Raw genomic sequence first — 21,775 nt, 5'->3', positions numbered from 1 at the left:
TGAATCAGTTGGATGAGATGATCTCTAGGGTCCATCTTAGATGGCCAGTAGATCAGGAACCTTGAAGCCCTAAGGGAAAGAAGCATCTCGTATCCTTTCTATCTCTAGACTAAATCATGTACTTTTTGTTTCTCTTCTCTCAGTCTCTGTCTTTCTCTTTTTTCTCTTTCTTTTCTCTCTCTCCTTTATCCTCTCTCTTCTTCTTTCTTTCTCATATCAAGACAAGTCAAGTCAATACAAATTAACAATAATTAAAAAAACAACCCTGCACTTGCTGTTTACCTCTATTCTGCACCATAGCCAATTCAGAGTTTGCTCTCAAATAAAATGATCGCAATGTACCTCAATGTATCATCTTAGTTCTCCCCCAGAATTACATTAGGGCAACTTGCCATGGTGGCCAAGATCTTTCCTTTAATGGGGAATATTCATGAAACATCAAAATATCAAGCAGTGCCTGGATAGGTGTCTATTGGAAGGAAGGTGAGGAGGAGGACTCAAGTGGCCACGAGGAGAAAAAGACCCTGGTCAGCAAAGTCACATGGGTCCATAGAGAGACCAAACTGGGCTGGCCTAAAGAGGTTCCCAGAATGGAAAGCAAGGCATCCATGGTATTTAAATCATCTAGGACAGGGGCTGTGACAGCCGGCCAGGCTTCTCATCCTTCTCAGCCTCTTTTCTTGAATGGGGACTGTTCATTTTTAAAAGGGGGTGAGGGTAAAATAAAATAATAAAAATTTAAATTTAAATAAAATTTTAAAAGGGGGTGAGGGGGGAACTGATTCTACTGCCAAGTGACACCCTATGAAATGCCAACCCTGGGCAGCAATTAGTGGAGCAGAGATGGGAGGATATTTGGGGGCAAAGCTATTTATTCTCCAAGAAAACTCTCCATCTGTTCTGACGTAAGAGGAGAGCAGAGCAAAAACAACCTGCTGGAGAGTTAAAGCCGATTCTGTACAAATCTCTTCATTTATGTCTCCCAAGCATTACATTGGGTCCTTTGGCTTTTTTGCAACTAAAATACCACCACAGCTGGCACCTAATCAGTGTTTTCTTCATTGACTTAAATGGGAAAATCGAGCTCCTGACTTTTGGTCTTCCTCCCCAGTCCCCGACCCTTTGGTGTGATTCTGCAAACAGCTACTCCTAGGGTTTCTGAGTTAGACAAGGCTTCAGAAACCACTGACTCCAACTCATCTCTCAAAAAGAAGAATCCTCATAAGGAGCCATCACACCTCTACTCAAAGACTCCACTTGAGGGCTGAGGAGGCACTCACTGTCTCCCAAGGTGGCCCAGCCCACTCATGGACAGGTCTCTTTGTTACAATATGTTTCCTGACATCCAATATAAATCAACCTCTTTGCAATAGCCACCCACTGTTCCTAGTTCTGCCTCCCACCCCCACCCCCACCCCCGAGGGCCAAGCTGAACAGGTCTGGTCCCTCCCTCCAGTTCTGTCATCCCTTCTGAATCTTCTCTCCTCCAGGAGAGAACTGGTCCTCATGACTATTTGACATTTTGGCTGATAGGTCCAAGACAGGTTTACCTGAGAACATCCTTGCACAGAGGTGGGAAAGGATGCTGCTGGTAGTGGCCGAAGACCTCAAACACAATCGGCTGACTCTTGATGTACTCGACAAAGGACTTGGTCACCTCAACTGCAATCTGGCATGAGGGCAGAAGGAGGATAAAAACCACAGTGTTGTCAAAGATGGAGGGCAAAGAGTAACAGAAGCACTTAGTCCATAGGGTGGAGGTTGGCTTATCCAGTTTGGAAACTTAAGTTGTCCCCCCACTCCCGTACTCTAAGCTCGACCTCTTTGAGCTCACATGAACAAGAGATCAATCATGAAGAAATGACAGTATCCTCCCTGGGAAAGCCACAGATCATCACAGGTGAGGACCAAATCCTACTTAACCTTTTGCTCACAGGGCTCAGCTCTTACATTCATAGACCAGTGGCCCCAAACCAGGTACACTTAGCTATGCTCTGGGACATTTCTTAGGAGGGTGTTATAAAGTAAGGCTTCTCGGGGGCAGCTAGGTGATGAAATGGATAAAGCACTGGCCCTGGATTCAGGAGTCCCAAACAAGAGAATAGCTCAGATCAGAGTGATGACCTACATTCTGGACATGGTAGAAGCCAAGAGGTGGCCCTCGTCCTGTATTCTTCAGTGGCTCCGTGGAAAAGGCTTCATCGTGACGGTGGATGAAGCTGCAAATCCAGAGAGAATGATCTGAGGTTACAAAGTATTTTCTTTGCAACAGCCTGACCATGTGGCTCCCTTAGGTATTACCACTTCACCCCTGGTCAGTTACGCATCCGGTAAGTGTGCAAGCCAAGATCTGAATGCAATTCAAGCCCATTCAGGTGTGGGTGGGTGTGGTTTTAGCATGCCATTCTTCTTCCACTGATTAAAAAAATTCCATTGGTCTGATGTGTATTGATTTAAACTAAAAAATGGATCCAATTAAATGAGAATTAATAAGGCATCATTTGCTGAACAGGTTGAGAAAATCTAGGTCTGAATGGCCAAGAGGGCGGATTTAATTTTGTTTTTCTCTACAAGTGGCAAAACACCATGGGATAAACTTGGCCTCTGCCTTCCCATCAATCCATCAATCAACAAGTTTTTATTAAGCACCTACTATGTGCCAGGTGCTTCGATAGCTGCTGGGGATACAAGTACAAAGAATAAAATACTCTCTCTCTTTTTTTTTTTTTAGTGAAGCAATTGGGGTTAAGTGACTTGCCCAGGGTCACACAGCTAGTAAGTGTTAAGTGTCTGAGGCCGGATTTGAACTCAGGTACTCCTGACTCCAGGGCCGGTGCTCTATCCACTGCGACACCTAGCTGCCCCGTAAAATACTCTCTTCTTGAAAGAAGTAGACATTCTAATGGGGTTAAAGACAACAAGTGCACAATGAACACATACAGCACAAAAATGAAGTTAGGAAATCTATAAATAAATGCATATATGCACACATATGCAAAGTTGCTAGGGAGGGAGGATGCTTGCCATTGGAGGAATTCTATGAGGCTTAATTACAGTGCCTGAACAGCAGGACTCTGAGGGGGAGATAAAGAATGTGTCATTCCCGGCATGAAGGACAGCCAGTGCAAAGGTATGCAGATGGGACATGGAGAGTTTCATGTGAAGAACAAAAAGCCAACATTCTAAGTTGAATTTCCCTAGACAAGGCTCAGATTCTTGGCTCAGTGGTGGAAAGAAAATATTGAGAGCAGCAGCAAAGAAACTAAGAGAGAGACACGGTCATGGAAAGAATCATAGATTTCAGGTCTAGAAGTCACCCTTAGAGGCCATCAGTACTTTCATTTCAAAGGGAGGAAACTGAGACACAGAGAAGTTAAATGATCCACCCAAGTGTTTAAGAGTGAATGCGAACCCAAATCTTCCTGAGTCATGTGACTGATAAAGACTTAGGAGGAGCAGAAAGGGGGGACTCACTTGAATTGGCAGAAGATATCGGCGTACTCAGCAGAGATACTGGATGCTTGAAGCACTGTCACCCGGAAGGTGAAGATACTGCCCAGCTTCAAATGGTCCAGGGCGGATTCCAGTGGGCCGTCCATGACACTTTTCTCTGGACTGTCCAGGAGAAGGTCTTCAGGGGTCACTGTGTAGTGAAAAGCCCCACGGAATGAGGGCTCGTGATTTGCTCGAATGATCTAGTCCCCGTTCCCTGGTACGGGACCCTCCATCTCCTGCCTCTGTGACTCTGGACTAGCTGACTCCCCCATGCATGGACGGCCCTTTCTCCTTGACTCTGCCTCTCAGAATCCCTACCTGTCTCCAGGCACTGCCTGGAGGAGAGCTTTTCTGGTCTCTCCAGCAGTTAGTGCTCTACAATCACTTTGTGTGCTTGCATCGCCTCATCTGTGCACATGATAGAATGTGGGCTCTTTGACGGAATGGCTAACTTTTGTCTTTGTACACCACCCTCCCCCCCAGTACCTAGCTTAGAGCTTGGCATATAGGAGGCACTGAATAAATACTTTTTGTATCGAATTCCACAGATCACTCAATGACGTTTCAGGAGTTGAGCTTTGAGAAGGGGGAAGACTCCTTGCTTCTTTTTTAGAATCCCTTCATCTGGGCACAGTAAAGACTAGAAGTGGGGTAACTGCTTCTTCCTTTAATCTGCCGGCACAGTAGAGGAGGTAACACAGGCTGGCCAGTGTTCCTAGGGAGGGGATCCACAGCCCAGAAGTGTTCCCACCAGAGATGAGCTAACCACAGCTAGAGTACTGAGGCAGGAAAAGGTCACGAGGCATCGTTGGTGGGCTAGAGATGAGCCCTCCCTCCCAGGGCTGCAGGGATAGAGTGAGCCGGCAGCATATGCAGGGAGAGGTGTCAGATGGGGCTCTCAATATGGCAAGCTCCAAGAAGTCTAGTGCTTTGAGATCCCTTCCTGTGTATCCATGCTGACATGCCCCTGGGAGTTATGTCATCTCCCATTAGATGGAAGCCCTAAGGAAGCAGGAACCATCTTCTACCTTTCTTTGCGTCCCCAACACCCGGCACAGTGTCAGGCACATAGTATTCACTCAATAAATGTCATTGACTATCAACTATTGATGTTCTTGACTATGTGGAACTCCCCTCACTGCTGCTTGGCCCCCACATCTTTGGTTTTGTAACTTCCAAGGGGACCAGGGGCACCCCCATGACATCCCAACCCTCCCCTCTACCTGCACAGGTGTTATTGTTAACTTCGTCAGCAGAGGGTCCAATGTCAGTGACCTGCCCCTGACCTTCAACAATTCGCAGCTCTTCCTGTGAGGTGCCAGACCGAGACATCCCCACCACTGGGCAGGACTCAGACTGGAACTGTAAGAGACCAATACAAGGAAGGTGAGCATGAACAGCCCCAGCAGATATGGCCCTGGGCCTGGAGTCAGGGAGATGCGAGTTCAAATCCCTCCTTAGACATTTATTAGCTGGGTAACCTGGGGAAGTGTCTGAGCGTCTCTCAGCCTCAATTTCATCATCTGTGAAATGGGAGCATTGAATGGCCTCTATGGACTCTATGTTCCCCTCCAGCTCTGCATCGATGGTGCGTGTAACAGAGTGCTTCATACACATGACTCATTTGGTCCTCACAACAACTCTGAGGATTATTATTATCCCATTCTACAGATGAGGAAACTGAGGCTCAGGCACTAAGTGTTGTAATTAGAAGTGGGATTCAAACTCAGTTCTTTCTGACTCCAAGTCCATTGTCTTTCCATCTTCTCAGTTTAAACCGTTCCCCCCCCCCATCTGCAAATCTCCAGAAGAGCTGTCCTATTACCCCCTTGCAGAGCTGAGCCTTAAGCTCTGTTCTACCTCATGCTCTCCCTCACAGGCACCCAGGGGTACCTTGAGGTAGGGCAGACCCTGCCCTTAACCAGCTCCTTCAACCACTGCCAGTGTAGGAGGTGGGAGGCAGAAGCTGGCCAGAGAACTGGTCCCAAATTGGTCCCTGAGTTACCTCATGCCCCGGAGCCACTTTCTCTGTGACCGGTCCAGACCTTAGGGACTAGATCAGCAAACCTTTCTCTTAGCTAGCTGGGTGGGAGGTGCACTGTTGGCTGGAGGCCCCTTGTTGGAGGATCACTGTGCCCAGGCTGTGGCCCCAGTCGGTGTGGGGATCCTCAGTGCACAGGGCACACTTCGGCTTTAATGCATGAGACCAGGAGGGAAGATGTGCGGCTCAGAGCAGGGGCAACTAGAGAGAAGGTCTTAATAAATGAGGAGGGTTGGCAGAGCCTCTTTCCCTGGATCACCTTGAAGGTCTGTAGATCAAGATCAGGAGAGGGGACAAGTGCAGGCCCCAGAGGGCTGTGCATGCATGTACACATGCTCTTGGCAGTACACACGCATGACCACGGACAGGCAAGGGAACCTGAGCCTTTGCAGGTGGGCCTCAGCTGGCATAGGTAGGATGCCTGGGAGTGCTCTCATTTCCAGGGAGGTGACCCTCATCATCGGGTCCTCACCCCATCATCGGAGCCACCTGGCACAGCTGAACAAGCCCTCCTGCCCAGGACTCAGATCCTGGCTTCAAGGTTTCTTCCTCCTGTGACCTTCCCCTCCCTGAGTTACATCTAGGCTTTCTAAGACTTCCTCATGCACTGACATTTGAGGATTCTTTACAAGTTATTCTTTACATCTTCTACTGAGAGAGTCTCCAAAGAGACTTAATAGGAAACCACAGATTCAAAGCCAGAAGAGACATGGGAGACCATCTGGTCCAGCTCTCCATTCTACAGAGGACAGTGACCTGCCCAAAGTCACGCAGCCAGTAAGCAGTGGAGCTGGGATTGGAGTCCAGATCCTTCCCCTGCAGATCCAGCCTTCATTCCACTGTTGGAATTACTAACAACAACCCTGCCATACAGGCAATGTGGGTAATCACCCACCAATTCTTAGCCAACCGGCATGTGGTGAGAGAACCTACATTTTCTGTGTCCTCTGATATACTGGATTGTCAGAGGACGGGAAGGAAGAGGGATACAAGAAATCACCATAATAGTTGGTGCTTATTCTATAGTATTGTATAATAATAAGACTATTATATAGAATTATAACATTGTTCTGTTAGAAACATTCTTATTAATAGCTGGCACTTACCTCTTCTATGTTATCCCATTATAATGATGTCATATTATTACAGCATAACTATGACCATGAATAGATTGTCCCTACATAGTGCATTTAGCCTTTCAGAGTGCTGTATAGCTATAGAGAGAACATACGCATATATTCTATTGCTGTTGTTGCTCTGAACAGGCCTCAGTACATGTGAAAACAAGAGTGAATGGTAAGAGCCCACTTAACCCAGCTGGGTGGCACAGACTGTGTGCTTTGCAGGAGTGTGGATGTGGGAGAGGTAGGAGAAGGCTCCTTGCAGGAGGTGGGCATTGAGTTAAATCCCAGAGATCACCTGGGATTCGGAGGAGAGGAGCAGCGGGAGTTGGGCGTGTTTACGGCAGTGATGGGAAATGCAGCTGGAGGGGTAGGTTGCTGTAGCTATTCACGTCGGGCTAAGTTTCACGCATTAAGTACCTTTTCGAAATGCTGGTCATCAAAGGAGATCTTGGCTGTTCCTGACTGCCGAACGCCGGAGCCGTAGTCGGGGGCTTCTTCATCCGCTGAAAGCAGAAAGAACACAGCGGCCGTGGCCGTGTTAGCAGAGCCCGAGGAAGCTTTGGAAAGAGTCAGGGTTGGCTGCTCAGCGGGTGAGAAACAACCCAGAGGGTACAAGTGACACCAACAAGGATCCGGGTCTTTCTTGAAGACCGTTCTCTATGGACTAACATCTGTCCACCTGCAGAAAGCAGATGCACAAACCCCCTCCCCAAGCCAAATTCTTCCTCAAGTAAAAGTGGCTAAAACCAAGACCAATGAAGCCCGCGACCACAGCATGGGAGGTAAAACGACCGAACTGTGGGGATGGGAAGGAAGCAGCTTCTCTCGCCCCGGAACCAGGGAGCCAGAGTATTTGCCAGCGACCGTCCCATTTCAGGCTGATGTTTGCTCTAGGCTGGCCCAGTAGAGTAGTTAAAGAGCCGACTGTCTCAGAGGAAGCTCTCAAAGACAGGCAGATGTCTGAAACTGTCCTGCTGTGGCTCACGGGGTCGCACCTGTTCCTTTCACACTCCTTCGGGGTCATGTACATGACCGAGGAACTCGTAAGTACCTCCAGCCTCCATGTGGAAACTTGAGAAGAGTCAGCGAGGAAGCCTGCATCCATCGACTCATCTCTCCCTCCTTGTTCTAAGCCTCTTTAACCTGAGGAAGTTATTTCGAAGGAAGCCTGGGTGTCTTAAGGAAAAGGGACTTTCTATACTGCGATAGAAGGGAGAAAAACTCCTCCTGCCCCGTGCCGCGGTCGGCTTCCTCACCCCGTGGTTGCTGCTGCCCCTTCCCCATAGAAAGGGGTTATGATACATTCTGCAGTATTTAACCACAGCCCCAAAGTTAGTGAAGATAGAGAGGGCGGGGCCCAGGAGGCCACACAATATCCTTGCTAGTTCTTGCCACTTTTCTCTGTTGTGGGGAGCTGTGCAAAGGACACTGAACTTACATCCAGAAGATCTGGATTGGAGTTCCTGCCCTGTGACTATGGGAAAAATCCTTTTCTTGTTCGAGCCTCAGCCTCCTCTTCTGTAAAGAGGGGTGATGATGCTTCTCTTGTGATGTGGTAACTGATGCTTTCCCAGACTTTTATGGTAAAAGGGGGTTTATGGCCATGATCTGACCCACAACAACACTGTCAAGAGGCAGCCCGATGAAATTTATAGCCGTGAAGGCTTGCAAAGGACTTTCCGTACATTCCTTTAAGCTTCACAACAACCCTGTGAGGCACTGAGCGCTCTCTGTGATACAGATCAGGGCACAGAGGTTGGCCAAGGGTCACTGACTATGAAGTGTCAGAGGTCAGTCTTCCTGCCTCAGTCCAGCATACTAGCTGCCACCTTTCTCACAAAGGAGGCAAAAGGCCCACAACTCCATACAAGAAGGGTCTTTCTTCTATTTAGATCTACCTTCAATGTGGTGAGCTCCCCATTTCTTGGAAGTGTTCTAAGAGACTGATGGCTGACCAGTGAATTCCTGTGTTGGGTAAGAGACTGGCCTGAGTAAGCTCTGAGCTCCCATCCAGCCCCAAGACTGTGGTTCTGGCTTGGAGGTGGCCCCCAGGGCAGGTCAAGTTCAGGCTAATGACCTGATGCCAGCTAATGCCTGGCAGGGAAAAACAGTGAGTGATTTCAGATGCCCTCCTTCTGTTTATCATTGAGTTCCAAAAGGTCATATGTTATTTTAGGTCCCAACTTGGTGTGTTATCAGAGGTGTTTTCAAATGCAAGTGTTGACTGAGCCAGCTCCAGGGGAGACTCTGACTCTGAAACAAGCTTGTGAAACAAACAAAATTACACCCGTGGTCAATAAGCCCTGAGAATAAGGCCTCCTTTAGGTTAACAAACAGTGGCAATGGCCAGTGGATTTGCATTTTAAAGGCAATATTCTATGTTTTGAGGATTTTGGATGCCATCTTTGTGGGCTCTCCCTGTCCCGCATGGACCACAGCCCCTCTATTGCTAGGTAGAATCTCTTTAAGAGTCTCTGTGCTCCAAACTTCCACTGTCCTGAAATCAAACCAGTTAAACTAGTTAATAAGCATTTCAGAAATGAGCTAGAGGTTCTGACTCAGTCTACTTCATGCCATAACTAAGGTGGTGTAACCAGGGCTTTGTCCAGGATGAGGGCACCAAAAACGAGCACATTCTTCACCAAGAAGCACAGAAGTAACTATTTCTCTTTGGCTTTTGTCTCAATTACTTGATTTCTAGAGTCAGCATGATGTAGTGGGGAGAGTGGCAGGTTGGGAGTCAGGGGCACCATATTCAAATCCATTCTCTTGCTATATTAGCTGGGAGACAATTTGGACAATTTGGGCTCCGGCAATTCAGATTTGTCTGCTAAATTCATAAATGTGCTGTACTCTGCATTGGTGGAGGGAGTCCCTGACCCGGATGAAACACCCAATCATTCTTGTCCTCTTGATATTATTGCTCACATTATTAATTCGAATTCCTGTGTGCCCTTTGAGCCACTTCTCCTGGGTGTCTTTAGCACTGCTGTCCCTTTTCTTTGGGGTCATACTTGTTAGTTCCTTTGTGTTGGGGCTGACATCTACTTATAGCCATAGCCTTTGAGAACACAGGGTCACCAGGGAAGTGGGAGGCTTTCATAGAGAAGACAGATGACAACTTTTTATATCAGTGGAAACGAAGATCAGCCATGTGATTCTGCCTTCCTCCCTCCCTCTCTCCCTCCCTCCCTCCCCCCTTCCTTCCTTCCTTCCTTCCTTCCTTCCTTCCTTCCTTCCTTCCTTCCTTCCTTCCTTCCTTCCTTCCTTCCTTCCTTCCTTCCTTCCTTCCTTCCTTCCTCCCTTCCTCCCTTCCTTCCTTCCTTCCCTCCCTCCCTCCCTCAATCACTCATTTGGCAAGCATATATACCAAGTGTTTCCTATGTACCACAGACTTGGCTAGGCTTTTTCTATGATGTCTGACTCCTGGAATTGTGGGATATCTTAGCTGTTGGCCAGGGCCAGGGTCATTGAAGGACCCCTTAAAACCCCCAAACATCCTATTTCACAGGGAGGGCCCATTTGAGAGAGCAGGAGGCTAGAGGTTTGTCTGTGCCTAAGGATAATGCCAAGTGCTATTTCTGCCCTCCTCTTCTCTGGGTGTATTTTTCCCAGACAGCTGGATCCCTCCTTAATCATCTAGATCACGTTAGAGGGCTTTATATCTATTTATGAGCTAATTATGGTAGTTAATCTTATATAATTCAGCTATTAATATGTAGAGCATGTCTCTGCTGCCAAACCTTGCACTACAGTCTTTGGAACCTGCTGACTCACAAGCTTAAAAAAAGCCATTAGAAATTACAAAGTGATCATTTGATAATAGGGACCGACAAATTTTAATTGGAGCCCATTAAGTTGGTGGGGTTTGGGGGGATGTTTTTTGTCTCCCAGGCTGCTTTACTCTTACTATAACTATGCTATTAGCTGGTCACATTTTAACTCGCTCTTCTGTGGTGACTAGGATGTCTGTGCAGAATGCCTGGTTCCCCCTTCCATGCAGGTTTTAAATGAAGAAAGAACTGAGCTATTTATAGTGTCCTGAGAGGTAGATAAGGTGAGGCAGGGAAAGCACTTTGTAAACCGTTCAGTACTTGGGAGGTGCCAGTGAGCATCAACAACAGTACCTGAAGACCCCCCACACACTTTGCATGTCTTCACTCATACAAACTTGTCTAAAGCTCTTCCTCAGCATCCTCTACTGTAGGAAACCTTTCCTGATCTGTTAGCATCCTCCCTCTCAAACTACCTTGCATTCATGAACTTTGAAACATCTATTAGGGGCACCTCGGGAATGCCACAGTTCCAGAGTGCTGGGTCTGGAGTCAGGAAGACGTGAGTTTAGATCTGACATCAGACACTTACCAGCTTGATGACCCTGGGCAAGTCACTTAACCTCTATTTGCCTCAGTTCCCTCATCTGTAAAAGGGGGGGATAATGATAGCATCTACCTCCTGGGACAGTTGAGAGGATCAAATGGCATATTCGTCAAGAGCTTTGCAAATCTCAAAGCACTTGCTATGATGATATATTTATATTTATGAACTTGTTTGTGCTGCCATAAGAATGTAAGTTCCTTGCAAATAAGGTTTGTCTTATGCTTTGTACCACCTAGCACAGTACCTTGTATACAGCGGGTGCTTCATAAGTACTTGATTAATTGATTGATTGATTGATTTTGGCCTTTGGATTCACAGCACCTAGTACAGTGCCAGGAACATAGTAGGAATTTAATAAATTCTTGATTTATCTATAAAGTCCGAGAGGACCTATGTCCTGTGTGTATCAAATGACCTCTACAGGGGCTGAAGAAAGTCAGTAAGTACATCAGGTGGGAGCTGCCGCCATCTTAGAGAGAAGGAATCATAGGCTTTAGCGCTTAAGGAACCTTAGAGACCATGTAGTCCAAGAAACTGAGCCACAGCGAGGTGAAGAGACTCATCTGAAGTCATACAGTATCAGAGCCAGAATTCATGGCCTCTTCTGTCATGTGTGGTGACTTGGAGATGCTTGAAAAATGCGGGATGGATGAATGAACGAATGGGTGAATCAATGAAAGAATAAATAGGTGAATCAATGAATGAAGAATGAGTGGATGGATGAAAGAACGAATGGGTGAATCAATGAAAGAATAAATAGGTGAACCAATGAGTGAAGAATGAGTGGATAGGTAAACCAATGAATGAAGAATAAATTAGTGAATGGGTCAATCAATGAATGAAGAATGAATTAGTGAATGAAGAATGAATTAGTGAATGGGTGAATCAATGAGTGAAAAATGAATGGATAGATGGATGATTCAATGAATGAGAATAAATGAAGTTCGAGAAAAAGTCCAGATCACGTATCATGATAAGTGTTTTCCAGAGATATGTTAACATTGTTTCAAAGCCTCATCCAACATCCTGCTTCACCATCCTGTAGAGGTGCTTCTGCATGCAGGAAGTCTATGCCAGGCCCTCTGACTCCTCCAAATCCAGTGATTTTCTCCCCAAGGCCTGTTGCCTACATGAGAAATGCCTCTTTTCCTAAAGAAGGATCTTGGCAGACCAGAGCTCTCCCTGTACCCCCAGTGGGGTGTGGCACACGGGTCTGGCTTCAGGTCAGAGTGCTTCTTGGAGGGCACCTACCTGAGATGGCTTGGACAGCCACACGCAGGAAGCCCTTCACTTCTCCCTTCTCGCTTACGATAGCCACTCGGTGGACCAGGGGCACAGGGTAGAGCAGGTTGCTGAGGTACACGAAGGCCCTGAAGGAGAGGCAGAGGAGAGTGGTCACTGTGCCCCGCTGCTCCCCGAGGGTCACCAGGCACAGTTGGCATCATCGCAGCTCACCGCTCACACCACAACAGCGCTGCAAAGCAAAATGGAAGCAAGACAGCCAAGGCCAGCCGGAGGAGGAGGAGGAGGAGGAGGGGGAGGAGGAGGAGGAGGAGGAGGAGGAGGAGGAGGAAGATGAGCATGAGGATGGGCATGAGGAGGTAGAGGGCAAGTGAGGGAGGGGCCGAGCCGTGCGTGCTTAAGGTGGGAAGGTCAGGTTACATTCAGGTTCCAGGAAGTCAGGTCAGGGGCATGAACTTGAACTTGGCAGTGACTTAGTGACCCCTCCCACTTTCCCAAGATAGTACCTCTCAGTCTTTCATCTCCCCTGGGCAGGGGGAGGGGAGGGAATTGTCAGCTGGAAGCTAGAAAAAGGACTTCTGGCCACAGAGAGCTGAAGAACTAGTCAGTAAAAGGTGATGAGGCAGCTGCTGTAGATGAATACAGAGGGAAGGGAGGGGCAAAGGCAGGAGGTCTGGGGTCGGGCTGCAGAGGAGGAGACCGGAGAGACGCAGGAGAGAGGGCAGAGAAGGAAGGGAGAGAAGGAAGTGGCGAGGTCCCAGCCCAGAGCCGCCTACCTCCTGAAGGAAGGAGCACAGAGACCTGCTCACAGTCTGAGAAAGGAGAGGGATTTCCAAGCAGACCCGTCAGCCTGCAGCAAGAGGTGATGCCTGGGGCTCAGAGGGGCAGCCATCATGAGGTCCCGGTGCCCTTCTGCACTATGCCTATGCCCACTGGCAGTTGCTGCTGGGATGCCATTCCTGGCATTCTGCTGCCCCCAACCTGAGGCCTGGGCTCTGAATCCAAGCATCTCAGCTGGAATTCCAGAGGCCCATGAAATAAAAGAACCCCAGTTCTTGAAAGGAGGGAGAAGGAAGAAAAGAACACATTCTATTCCTACTTTTCTCCAGGTCTGTTGGGTGCAGGCATGGACTTTGATGGGGCCAGGGACCCAGACAGGGTCCTACACTGAGCAGAGTACTAGACCTGGAGCCCGGAGGACTGAGTGTGAATCCTAACTTAGACACTGGCTAGCTCTTTGAGCCTGGGCAAGTCATTTGATCTCTGCCTACCTCAGTATTCTCATCTGTAAAATGAGGGCGTTGGATTCTGTGGCCTCTAAGGGTTCCTTTCCTATGATCTTTACTATGTTCCATGAACACAGACTAAGCCTACCCTTAACTTCCCCCAGTTATTTCACAAATGCCAACCATTGGTGAGATCAGTTAAGTGGATCAGGACGGAGAGGCAGACAGAGAGATAGACAGATAGAGGGCAACAGAGAGGGGAAAGAAGAGACAGAAGAGAGAGGGGAGGGAGGAAGAAAAAGAGAAAAGGAGCTTGGGGGAGAGTGAAAGGAGAGGAGGGGGAGAGAGAGAAGAGAGAAGGAAGAGAGAGGGAGGGAAAGGAGAAAAAAGAAGGAATGGAGGAGGGAGTGGGGAGAGAGAGAGAGAGAGAGAGAGAGAGAGAGAGAGAGAGAGAGAGAGAGAGAGAGAGAGAGGAGAAAGAAGAATGGAGGGAAGGTTTTCTGAAAACATGATTCTAAGCCATCTGGCTTACTTGCTGTTCTGTCCATGACATTGTCCCTCCGCCCCATACCTTGGCATGCCCATTCCCAGGACTGGGAAAGCTCAAACCCACCTCAAAGCTGCCTCTTGGAAACCCTAATTATCTTCAAAGCCCAGTTCACTTGCCACTTCTTCCATAAGACCTTTCCTGATCCCCCTCCCTGACCTTATTTTCGGGCCCTTTCCCCACTCCTGCCTGCACTATTATTGTGCATTTGCTTTGTATATATCTTGCATTTATTTTCCTGTCTGTAGTAGTTCTCTCTGCTCCCTCCCTGCCCCTAGAATAAAAGGTCTTCCAAGGCAGGGATGGATTTCATTTTTTGTCTTCCTTTTCTTTTCAGTGCCTCACCTGGGCCCTGGGGGAGAGCAGGCCTTTAATAGATGCTGGGCCTGAATGAATCAGTGCAAGCCCATCTGCACTCCACTCTGACCAGCACATAAATGCCCCCCACTCATTGGGAAGCTTCATGTTTTCGGATGAAAGGCACATCACATAGCCTAGTGCAGATGGATGTTTACCTGCCTGATCCAGGTGCTGCTCGCCCCCTCTCCCACGCCTCATCCCCCAACTCTGGTATCGTAGCTTAGACAACAGCAGACAGTCCCTGCTCCTCAGGGCTGAGGACCAGCTTCTTAAAGCAGAAACACATGGGAAAAGCCTGATGTGACGGATGGACTCCATCACTCTGGAAGGATGAGCAGATGGGAGGAAAGGGTGCATATGCATAGACAAATACCACAGGTCTCAAAGGCCCTTGAGAACAACTCCCTCATTTTACAGATAGGGAAACTGAGGCCCAGAGGTTAAGTGATTTATCACCAGCTCTTAGCTCCAGAGTTGGAAGGGCCATCCAAACCATCTAGTCCTCATTTTAGAAATGTGGAAACTGAGTCACAAAGAGGGTCATACAGGTGGTAAGTCCTCTCAGTCTGAAGCCATGTTCTTTCAGAGGACTCACTGAAAATGGATCAGCAGAATTTGAGATTGGGAAGGAGTCTCAGAAGCCAGCCAGTCCAGCCCGGCCAAAGGAAGGGTCTCCTCTCTAACATCCCGGGTGAGGGACCCAGAGCAAAGAGCTCCCTGGCACCTCAGAAGAAGAACGCCCTAAGTCCGCCTCAGCCATGTCTACAATTCTGCCTCCAGGGCTGAGCAGAATAAAGCGCATCCTCTTCCACTTGGTGGCTCTTCAGTTACTAGCAGGTAAAGGCCCCCAGAGAGGGCGAATATGACTTCAATTCACACTAAAGTACAAATGACAGACATTAGCTCCTCTCCATAGAGTAGATTCTGACTGGGGGGTGGGGTGGGGAAGAGGAGAGGAGAGAGAGCCTCAGCCACCTTCTATAGAGGCTGCATCTCTCTCATTCTACATACGGGAAAAGCAGAAAGGAAGGACTCCTGGTGGACAATTCCCCTCTCTACCTCTTCATTCCTCCAACCTTATACCTCCTGGCAGATCTTACATGGGTCTATGACTCAGCACATCCTAGGGTGTAGCTTCGAGAATTCAGCATCCCATGACCGGCAATCATCAGAGGGAGGATTTGAACGTGGGTCTTATCTGACATTCAGAACTCCTTCCACACTGTCCCTAAGATACTCTGGCAAAGAAACGAATGCTCCCACCTGCCTCTGACATAATTGCTTCCCTGGTTCATCTAGATTCCTGTGCAGGAGCTCAGAGCTCAAGCGGCCATACCTGGACAAGCCTCTCCTCTCTAGTCCTCGGCCATGCAGTCCTAAGGACGGGAAGCCCACCCCTCCAGCAGCAGCACATTCCTCTGGGCAGCTCCTGTTGTTGGGAGCTTTTTTTTTCTAGCATCCAGCTAAACACGGGCTCCTGCATCTTCTACCCTTTTGTCCTTCTGCTTTGATTCTCTGAGGCCACAGACAACCAGCCTGCTCCTTCACATAGTTGGCCCTAGCCCCCTCAGCTGCCTTCTGTGCTCCAGGCTAAGCATGTCTGTCCTTACATGGTAGACTCTCCAGGCCCCTCATCATCCTTTTCTAAATCGGGGTGCCCAGAACTGAGCCAAATGCCCCAGCTGTGGTCTGCCCAACCCTCGACCTGTCTGCCTGTATTCATGTAACTGGGACTCGAATGGGCACCTACGGTCCCCATCTTTTGTTTTCAACAAGACCTGTCATTTTATTGGAATAGAGAACTCTTTTCCCGCAGATAAAGCTCCCTCCACCAATACACACCAGTGCTGACTGCTCTCTGACTTCGGCTTTAAGGGGCCGCCTCGGGGAACTGAGAGTTTAGTGACCTGCCCAGGAACATAGAGCCCCGGAGTGTCAAAGGGAGGACTCGAACCTGGTTCCCCCCTGGCTCCTCTAGGAAACACTAGCTCTCTGGCTGCTGCGTTCTCCCTAGAGAATACAATGATTTCTGGGATCACAGGGTGCATGGAAGTGGAGTGAGCTATCTCCGAAAGATAAGGAAGGCCTGGCGTCCTACTGCTCCTTCATCTTCATTTTTCCTTTTTGGCCCAGGAGAATGACTTACTGAGACTTCAGGGAATAAAAACAATGAGCCAATTAGGGTCCTTACCCTTCTGCCCTTTAGTCGTGAAAATGCTTGGAGGGAGAAAAGAGGAACTTCAGATGCAGCCCAGACCCATAACCTGAAGGCAAGGCTGCCTCCTGGTTAGCTCCCGGACAGGAAGGGTGAGGCTGATCTCTCCCTCCCAGAACCTTCCAGTTCTAAACCCAAGGCCAGTGACCTGCACCCCCAGCCACCCTCCCTTCTGGCCTTGGGGGCCCAAGAATGCAAGCAGGACTGAAGCAGCCACCCGGTGTTCAGTGTTCGTGTGTGTGTGTGTGTGTGTGTGCAGGGGGAGGGTCAGTGACGCCTCTGTGGCTTTCCACAGCTGTGCTCCTTCCCCACCCCCGAGGACAGGGCTGCCTTTCTCTGGGGGCCAAAGGGGCTGAGAACAGCAGATTGTTGGCCGTGACAATGTGGCCATTGATCAGTGGCAGAGACTGAGCTGTTGTCCCCTGGTCGTCTCATCTCACATGGGGGCAGGCCCTGGACCGTCAGGGGGAGCTTGGCCTGCCTGGGGACTATGGAGACTCAGGGATGGAAATAAGCCCCCTCCCCCTCTCCTCCTCAGACACCCGGCTTCACCCTCTCCTGGGGCTTTTTCTTGGAAAGAGAGTTTTCCTACCCAAAGACACACAATGGCTCCAGCGGCCAGAAGACAGAAGTGGGAGATCTCCTTCTTAAAGCCAGAAAAGAGAGACCTCATCAGAGACTGGGCAGTGAGGACTGAGGGAAGGGCCACATAACATGGTCCAGGAGGATCACGGAAGGAGCCTGGGTCTGGAGGGGAAGGTCCCTCTTCTAGCTATAACGAGCCTAGGCTCCTGGTCACTTAGAAGGCAGTGTGGTGCAGGGAAGAGAGGGCCGAATTTGGAGTCCAGTACCATGGGTCCTAACCCCAGAGCAGCCGCTTTCCCCCTGGGTGACCTTGGGCAAGTCATTTCCCTTCCTTTGGATCTTAGTTTTATCCTCTGTAAAATGGGAAGAGGATCAGATAAGGTGATCTTCCTGAACCAGGCCTTCCAGCTCCCTAAGTTTTGTGCTGCTGGAGCATTATTCTGCAGGTGCCACTTACTCCTGCTTCTGTGTTCTCCCACGTTCTACATTCAGGCTCCGAGGACAATGACCACATCTTCTTTTTCTGATTCTCTAGACGTTGGGCTCAATAAAAATGCCTACTTCATCATGGCCACTGTCCAAATGCTTCCACCACCATCTTACAACAAACAACACGTCAACAGATGATTGGACCATGATGGTCTATAGGAGCATGTCATCTGAGACATCATTTAAGGGACTTCAGCATCTCACATCCCCATGGTGACCTGTCATGCCATTCAATATAGACCCCGCCCTCCCTCACTCTCTGGTCCAGCTCTGTTCCTTGGTACCGTTGCTTCCACAGCACACCCTCTCACATCCATGTTTCTTTCACAGCCCATGTTTGTGACTGGAAGGCATTCTCACCTCTCTCCAGTCTCATAGAGTCTCTTACTTTCTCCAAGACTCAGCTCAAAGGCCTAGAAATATTCTGGGGTTTAGCAAGAAAAATGTGCTCTCATGAAGGGAGAGGGGACCAAGTTTTTTGGCAAGAGAAATCTCCCACCTAGGGGGGAGGAATGTCCTAAGGGAGCTTTGAAGGGAGATAGGGGCAGGGCTTGAATTATACCACACCAATGCTCAATATGGCCTCTGGCTTGAGGGAAGAGCAACAGACAGCTCAGCCCCCCCCCAGGTCCTCAGTAAATTGTGTTCCACTTAAGGGCATCCTCAGGAAGGTTCTATTCCTTCCACTCTTACTGCAGCCTTCCATGTCCAGGCACCACATAATAGCATTTATGGTAGTAACAATATTGATTCTGGGGGCTAGAGGAAAGGTGGGTTTCTTGGCTTGAATTCTAAGTACATTCCTTATGGGTCTTGCTTTGGGAATCAGATTCCTCCCAATCTTGAAAGGCAAAAATCCACTAAACACACCTTCCATATACACACCCTGATTCTGCATGCATGTATCTGCCTGTTTGTCTGTCTCTCCCTTGCCTGCCTCCCCGCATTAGAGTCCAGAAGGAACAGTTGGGATTATGGCATGGGAGCCCCTCCCTGAGCCCATGCTTTGCACATACTTTCTGAAGCATATTTATGGCAGTGTCAGACACTGAATATTTTATGAAGATCCTGCTGATGATATAGTTTCCTCTTATTCCCATCCAAAGCCTTCTTTCCTGCAGGTGACCAGTGGAAGACAAGTGGATCACACCCAAGGAGGGGCCTGAACTAGGAGGTAAAGAGTCTGTTGTTTCTCAAATGGGAGAAGCTTCCCTGCTCTTTCCTATTCGAGGATCAGCAAATCTGCCAGATGAGGGCCAGTGGGGAGTGAATGCTCTCCCCCCATCTATCTTGGCAAACAGAAATGGTGCTTTTCCAGAAGACTGGTTCACAAAAAAAGTTACCATGTTGACTTAGAATCAGAGAAACATCTCTGATGAGCTGAAGACCCTACTGAGATCAGTCTAGTCGAACTTCAACATTATCTCGCTACTTCATCCTATGCCTACCCCAGCCTAAGGCCAAGTTCAGTCTCTATGAGCTCTCCTGGTCTCTAGAGAAGCAGAGAACTTTTCTCCCTGGGCTGTGGAGGGTCACCCTTGGCTTCAGTTACCATAGCTGACATTTCTATGGCACTTGAAAGATTGTAAAGCAGTTTGCTAAATACATTACACCATTTGATCCTCAAAACAATCTTTTGAGGTATGAGTTCTTCTTAACCCCCTTGCACAGATGAGGACACTGAGGCTGAAGGAGGACTTGCCCAAGGTTACACAGCTAGTGTCCAAAGCCAGAATTTGATTTGGGTCTTCCTGACCCCAAGTCCAACACTCTTATCAACTAGACTTTTCTTCTTTCCACCTACATACTTTTCATTGTCCCCTGATCATTAGACATAGAAATTCCAGAAACAGGCCTCCCCTCTGCTTGGGGCATGTATTTCCTTGCTCAGCCCCCTTGAACCAGCCCAATCCTGCTCAGCATGTAGCTGGTTGCTTCACCTATCTACAGGAGTCTTGGGGAAGATTTATCCTCCCCTTCTTTCTTTCCTCCTCCCTCCCCCTTCCTTCCTCTCTTCCTTTTCTTACATTCCCTTCTGTCCCTGCTTCCTACCCAACAGGTCTATGTATTATTACCAAATAAGCATTTCTAAAGCCTTCAAATCAATGTTGTTTTTCAGTGCCATCTCCACCTGTACCTTTCTTTGCAAAGAGTGCCGGTGAGGTTTGGGGGCTGGGTTTCAGTGATCTCTTCAGGATGGCAGTTACTCACCTACTGCTCCAAATTTCTCCCCTGACTTCTTACGCTTGGTAGGGATGAGTGGGGTAATCTCTCTCTCTCTCAGGGTTAACCTGCTAAGCTTCATTGCTTTTTGAAGGATGAGGTAGGAATGAAAGAAGAGATCGATTTTTACAGAGAATACTGCTCACCCTCAACCCTTCCTTCTCTCAAGCACTTTGCTTAAAGTCATGGAAAACAACTCTGAATGAAAAGGAAAGAACATTAGGCAAAGGGAAGAAGGGACAGAGGGGTACCTCTGAGCCTGGTATCAGGTGATTGCGGAAATCTGTCTGCTGCCACCTTCCCAAGAGTGACAGCATGCAGACAGCCTGGTTGGGAACCTTGGGGACTCACTCTGGATATGGACCCTGGCTGATTTCTCCCACAGAGGTTTTTATCTAAGCAAAAGAGATGAGTATATCGTGAAGCAACTGGAAACCCAGGAAGGATGAAAAGTGAGGGGAGAAAGGGAAGCAGGAACAGAGAGAGAAAGGAGGGGGAGGGAGTGTGGTACTACGGGATGAGGAAGAGAGAGAGCAGACACTAACCACAAGATTGGTGAGGTGCAAAGATGGCATGCTCAGACCAAAGAAAAGCCTTTTAAAAAGGAAGACAAAAGTGAAATAACCCCTCCCCCCCAATTTTGCTAAAGCTTTGTAGAGAGAGCCAGCAGCTAAAAAAAGAAAGAAACTAAAAAAGGATATATGAAAAAAATCAAAAGACAAAGGACCCGATTATCCACCAGTCAGAGCACAGTTCCTAGGAAATGTGGCCTGCACAGCTGCTGCCCAGGGATGCCCATTCTGAGTCCAACCAAAAAGATTCAGGAGACTCAAAATCAAGGCCCTCCAGAGACCATCCCACAATTGAGGGTTGGGGAGGAAGCTTCTCCTTCTTTGATTGATTTTATTCGTTTTGTAAATTTTGTAAAATCTCAGATTTCCCAAGAGGAAAAAGAAAAATGGGAAGAATCCAGCTCTTTCCGTTGGAGACTGCAGGAGCCTACATTCCATTTCTTGCCTGTTCCCGGGGGCCTTCTTGCTCTGGGGCTCTCCCCTCCCCCAATCCCTGTCTGAAATTTTGCTTTGCTGGAAAAGGGAGCCCTCCAAGCTGTCCCAGGAATTAAGAAAGACAGAGCTCGAAGCTCTGACTTTTCCCTAGAGCCTCCCAGAAAGCTATGTCCTCCCTAAAATGTCTCCAGCTTGTACGGGCTTTTAAGACTCCTGCACATTATACTCTCAGGAAGAATCTTCCTGTGGAGCAAAGCTGGAAAGTCCAGACTAATGTCGGTCCATTTCAAGAGCTTTCCTAAGGACAGAGCCAAAGGGAGTCAAGACCAATATTTTCTCAAGCTGACGAGCTCTGTGACTGACATGGCTCTTCCAGAGGGCCACTGGAAAGCTGGTTCTTATTCAGGATTCATCGAATGATGCAGTGAAATCACATTTTATTGACCTCTGCTGGACAGCTCCCAGCTGAACTCAAGTCAAGCCGGGCTTTCCCAGTCCAGCCTAGTGATTGGGTGAAGACCGTCTGATCTGGTGGGCCTTTAGGAACCTTTTCTCCATGACCTGACCAGAGGAAGAGTGGGTTCAACTTCCAATGGCTGTTAAGTTAGAATTCTTGGAGAAAGCCCTCCGCTCCCTGCAGCCTAGGGCCCCTTGGGGGCCTCTGAAGATGTCCAGCTTTTTTCCTCTGACACAGTCAAGTTCCTTTTCTTTCTTGCATAATGAAAACGCCTGCATGTTGGACTGGCCTTGCCTCCTGGCACATCAACCACGGGGCTAGAACTGAATAGGACCTAAGCTTTCATCTAGTCCGACCAACAGATTTTACAGAGGAAAGAAGGGA

At 48.5% G+C, this 21,775-nt stretch overlaps 1 protein-coding gene across 17 annotated transcripts in view; it reads right to left on the bottom strand.

The window, feature by feature from the left end:
* Positions 1 to 21,775, bottom strand: part of KIF1A (kinesin family member 1A) — a 186,739-nt gene that overhangs the window by 54,848 nt on the left and 110,116 nt on the right. For all 17 annotated transcript variants that reach the window (XM_043994534.1, XM_043994535.1, XM_043994537.1 and 14 more), the window contains 6 exons: positions 12,292 to 12,410; positions 7,078 to 7,163; positions 4,719 to 4,857; positions 3,475 to 3,643; positions 2,129 to 2,219; positions 1,551 to 1,669 (listed from right to left, as the gene is read on the bottom strand). In XM_043994534.1, the coding sequence (XP_043850469.1) occupies positions 1,551 to 1,669; positions 2,129 to 2,219; positions 3,475 to 3,643; positions 4,719 to 4,857; positions 7,078 to 7,163; positions 12,292 to 12,410 (723 nt within the window). The remainder of the gene's footprint in view (positions 1 to 1,550; positions 1,670 to 2,128; positions 2,220 to 3,474; positions 3,644 to 4,718; positions 4,858 to 7,077; positions 7,164 to 12,291; positions 12,411 to 21,775) is intronic.

This window comes from Dromiciops gliroides, chromosome 3, assembly GCF_019393635.1.
Source record: "Dromiciops gliroides isolate mDroGli1 chromosome 3, mDroGli1.pri, whole genome shotgun sequence".
NCBI classification, from domain to species: Eukaryota; Metazoa; Chordata; class Mammalia; order Microbiotheria; family Microbiotheriidae; genus Dromiciops; species Dromiciops gliroides.
Note: the sequence above shows the minus strand (reverse complement) of the source record. Positions and strands in the feature narration are given on the sequence as shown.